This window comes from Hermetia illucens, chromosome 3, assembly GCF_905115235.1.
Source record: "Hermetia illucens chromosome 3, iHerIll2.2.curated.20191125, whole genome shotgun sequence".
NCBI lineage: Eukaryota > Metazoa > Arthropoda > Insecta > Diptera > Stratiomyidae > Hermetia > Hermetia illucens.
Window position 1 is genome coordinate 131,611,355 of NC_051851.1, and position 4,595 is coordinate 131,615,949.

The 4,595-nt window shown below is 41.5% G+C and overlaps 1 protein-coding gene across 1 annotated transcript; it reads left to right on the forward strand.

Annotated features, from left to right (window-relative positions):
* The first annotated feature begins 924 nt into the window (after positions 1-924).
* On the forward strand, positions 925-2,265 carry LOC119652276 (odorant receptor 33b-like). Its single transcript, XM_038056268.1, has 3 exons — positions 925-1,621; positions 1,684-2,044; positions 2,104-2,265. Exons 1-3 carry the CDS (start codon positions 1,446-1,448, stop codon positions 2,152-2,154), a joined length of 588 nt encoding a protein of 195 aa, XP_037912196.1. The 5' UTR covers positions 925-1,445; the 3' UTR covers positions 2,155-2,265.
* Positions 2,266-4,595: the final 2,330 nt, after the last annotated feature.

The following is a 4,595-nucleotide window of genomic DNA, read 5'->3' on the forward strand; positions in this document are numbered from 1 at the left end:
AGGCGCGTTCTCCAGATTGTGTGTTTTGCAATGGAGTTGTGGACGACGCCCACCGCACTTTTTTTTCTTGTCGAAGGTGGGATAGGGTTTGTCAGCAGCTCTATTTAAACACAGGGGATCTCTCTCCAGACAACATTGTCGAAGAGATGCTGAGGACTGCTGACAGGTGGAACCGTGTTGCCCATTACGTTCGGGCCCTTCTCGTTGCTAAGAAGATGGAACTTGACCGGTGGAGGAGCCGGATGGCAGTTCCCTCCCGTTGGTGAAAGGAATTCCCTGATTTGAAGGCGCCGCAAAGCGGGAGAGTTCGGGGACTAGCCCGAAGTAATGTGACAAACGGTTCCAGGTTAGCTCTCTGACGATCGGGAGGTGTTTAGTTGGTAGTCCGACGACATACCGAGTCCACACGAGTCACATTCACCTATACTACCCCAAAAAAAAAAAAAAAATTGCCATGAACAAAAATTAATTAGTGGGAATTTCTTTTCAAAATTAAACTTCATATTATAATAGTTATCGTTCCGATGCTTGTAGGAGCAAGCTACCTAGTTTTATTTTTATTCATATTATACTTTATTTTACAAAACCACAGGAAATTTTACACTTCGCATTCTCATCGTTAATTCGTCCCATTATTTCCACACAAACATCGCATATGCAATTTAAAATCCAGAAGTTTTCTAAGCGCCAATTAAATCAACCACTTAATTATAGACTACTCTTGTGGCAAACTGTTGAAGGTATACATTGTTAACTACCTAATAATAGAAGACACCTCCAGAGAATCGTCCTTACTGTACTGAAGAAAATTACTATACCACTGTCTACATTATTTATGGGCCATGAGACATACAACGGGCATATTTATGGTGGAATTGCAAAACCTAAATCAGTTGGCTGTTATTCCCACGATATGTCGAACAAAGTGGAAATCTCGAAGAAAGTTGAAAGTAGCGAATCAAGTGGCGAATCCTGGGTGTCTATCCCGCCAATGGTTGCAGATTTTTATATGTTTTCATAATAACCCTCACTGTCAGTGTACCAGTTGGCATGACAGTTCTCCTGTTTTACCTGGGCGGTTTGAAAAACATCTTATCGAATCTGTCAGTGAATATTACTGGCATCGCAATCAACTTGAAGTTCGCCAATATTTTGTTCAGACGGCATAACATTCTGGATGTGAATACTTGGGTTCATCAGTTGTATACTCGTGCTTTTCTGCACGGGAGCAAAAGTGTATTCGTTCCGCAGTTCAAATAGCGCATAAGATATTTTTTCTGACGTTTACTATGTACACCGGGGCCGCTATCCTAGGCGAATCTGGTGCTCTTCTTTCACCTAAAGACAAGTTGATGTTTCCCGCCTAGTATCCTTTCGACTGGCAGCATTCTACTTGGAAATATTACATTGTTCACGTGCATCAAACTGTAGTATCCGTATTATTTATGTTGCAGAATGTTTCCAATGATACTTTTCCAGCCGTCTATATGCTTATACTAACGAGTCATGTTAAAACCCTAAATATTCGTATCAGGAAATTGGGCGTTGAGTCAACTGAATCCTGGCAGGTCACCAATGCGAAACTAATAGAATGTATAAAGGGTCAGCAAATGTTAATTAAGTAAGTTGATTTCCTCAAATTTAGCACCTTGAAGGAATTGAAATTCAATGAACAATATTTAGATATTTTGACACAGTCAGAAAAGCCACTTCCGCTGCGATTTTCCTCCAGTTTTTTGTCACCGGGACGGAAGCCTGCATCGCTGCTGTTTGCGTATTCTGCGTCGAAGGCAATTTATTTGAACTAATGTTCCTCGGAGAATACTTCTTCTGCGTAATCCTGGAAATATTTCTTTATTGTCATTTCGGAAATAAGCTTGCGGACGAAAGTGATCGTATGACTAATGCTATTTACTCATGTAATTGGATGGAAAAAGATAAAACCTTTAAAAAGAACTTAATAATATTTATGCAGTCAACACAAAACAGTATGACCATTATTGCTGGAGGAATTTTCCCAGTCAATCTGACAACGTTTGTTTCGGTAAGGGATTTATTTTACGCCTAGCTTGTAGCGGAAAATATTACTTTCGTATGTTCCAGGTTTTAAAAAGTTCATATTCGCTATTCGCGCTGTTAATTAGTATGACATGAAATGACATTTTCGGCATTAAGTTTAGAATGGATTTACGCTGCAGCAAAGTTACATACACATTTTCGTTGGAGTCATATCGAAAGAAAGATTGTGTCCATAGGATTGAGTTGTGCAACAAAAAATATAAAATCATATATTTATAGATATACATAGTTCTTAATATAATGATTTAAAACCAATCTATACTTACAAAAGACAAATGCGATAAGCCGTAGGCAAGAGATTTGACTTCCTTCGCTCATCTTTATGCGAGTTTTGTAATTAGGTAGTCGAGCTGATAAAAAGTAGGGAACTCCACGTGACCCATATCCTCCTTTGTAGAGACAGAATTTTATTTTAAAAAATTCTTCATATCGCCCCAACCCCAACTAGGCACTATGGGTCACAGTTGAACGTAATGCTCTTCAACTTCCTATAAAACTCCCTGGGAACCTTACCTCCTACGAATCGGCCATAATGGGGAAGTAGACTCCACTTCATTGTTTAGCCGATAAAGGAATCGTTGTCGTAATATGTGATCTATCCATCGCCACTTCTGCCTTTTGATCAACACGTTGACGGTTAATAGACCTGCGCACCAATCGAGTTCCTTGTTTGAAATTGCTTTAGGCCAGCGTACCCAGCGTGCTCAGACAAATGTTCAAGAAGGCTTCGAGCTTCTAAATAACAACAAGGGTCACTTTTCTACTTTTGATGTACTAAACGCATATAGCATCACAGAATGAATATTAGCACAGCGCAGTCTCAATTTGATCTTGATGTTGAGATAATTGCATTTCCAGATTTTGGACAAACCAACGAAGGTGGATCTATTGCTACTAACGCGCCGAATGACATCCAGTTCAGTGCTACTATCGGTAAAAAAATAAATGTACAAATGCCTTGAATGCTGTGCCTATTAACGCAGATAAAAAGCGTGGGATGGTCTGTCAGACTAAGCACCTTGATTTTGTTGGTCTTATCTTCAACCCAACTCTACTTGTCCCTCTTTCCAAACTCAGAGGCTTTTGGTCAGAGCCCATGACTCGATGTGAGTTCAAATAGATGCCATCAGCATAGTCGACGTTTATGAAGCATTGAGGTTCTCCACATCCTCCAGCCAAGACAACATTAAAAAGTTCGCCGATAAGAAGAAGAAATAATATCAGTGACAAGACACAACCCTGATGAACTTCGCCTTAGACCTCAAGTTCCTCTGAGATTTTACCTCTTACTGTTAGTCTCTTAATTTCGTTGCTACGGGTATGAATGCCAGCCGTTATGGGTGTCTGTATTCGCCTTGTGTGTGTCGTAGCTTTGAGCTTATTGCTTGCACATCATAAAGTGTGATGATAATGGAACTGAAGCCCAATCTCATTAAGAAATCACCATCATCAACGGCGCAACAACTGCCTTAATGAGGAACTCCAGATACCCCGGTTTTGTGCCGAGGTCCACCGATTCGACATCCCTAAAAGCTGTCTGCCTGGCGTCCTGGCCTACACCATCGCTCCATCTCAGGCAGACCCTCCCTCGTCTTCTTTTTCTACCATCGATATTTCCCTTTTTCTCTCGAACGCGGCCAAGAGTTCCGAATTTTTTTGCTAAGAACCCAGGTTTCCGAGGAATACATAACGACTGGCAAGATCATGTACAGCAAGAGCTTTGACCCTATGGTGGATCGTTTTGAGCGAAACAGTTGTTATAAGCTGAAATAGGCTCTGTTGGCTGCCAGCAACCGTGAGCCAATTTCATCGTCATAGCTGTTATCGGTTGTGATTTTCGACCCTAGATAGGAGGAATTTTCAACAGTTTCAAAATTGTAGTCCTTACTGTTTTCGTTTGACCACTGCTATTCGATGTTGTTCGTTCTTTGGTTTTTGTCGCTGACGTTGCCACCATGTACTTTGTCTTGCCTTCATTTATGTACAGCCCGAGATTTCGCGTTAATCGCCATCTGCTCTGCTCGATGTGAATGGTGGTAGCCTGTATACCTCGGGTTGTTCTTCCCATAATGTCAATATCGTCAATGTAGGCCAGTAGTTGGGTGGACAGGATTGTGCCTCTCGCATCTACTGCATCGCGAATCACTTTCTCCAGGGCCAGGTTGAAGAGGACGCATGATAGGGCATCCCTTTGTCCTAGACCGTTGTTGGTGTTGAATAAATAGTCTCGAGAGTGAGCTGCTTTTATCTGTCATCGCACATTAGTCAGGGTCAGCCTAGTCAGTCTCATTATTTTCGCCGGGATACCGAATTTCCTCACGGCCGTGTATATTCTCATCTAGGCTATACTATCATAGTCGATGAAAAAATGGCGCAACTGTTGTCCAGATTCCAACAGTTTTGCTATACAAGTTGACGAAGCAGATTTTCAGAAATTGCTGGAGCAGCGATAAAGCGATTTGAGGGAGGCGTTTAAACCCAGCGCCCTGACCAGCAGAATAACAAATCCCGTTTTA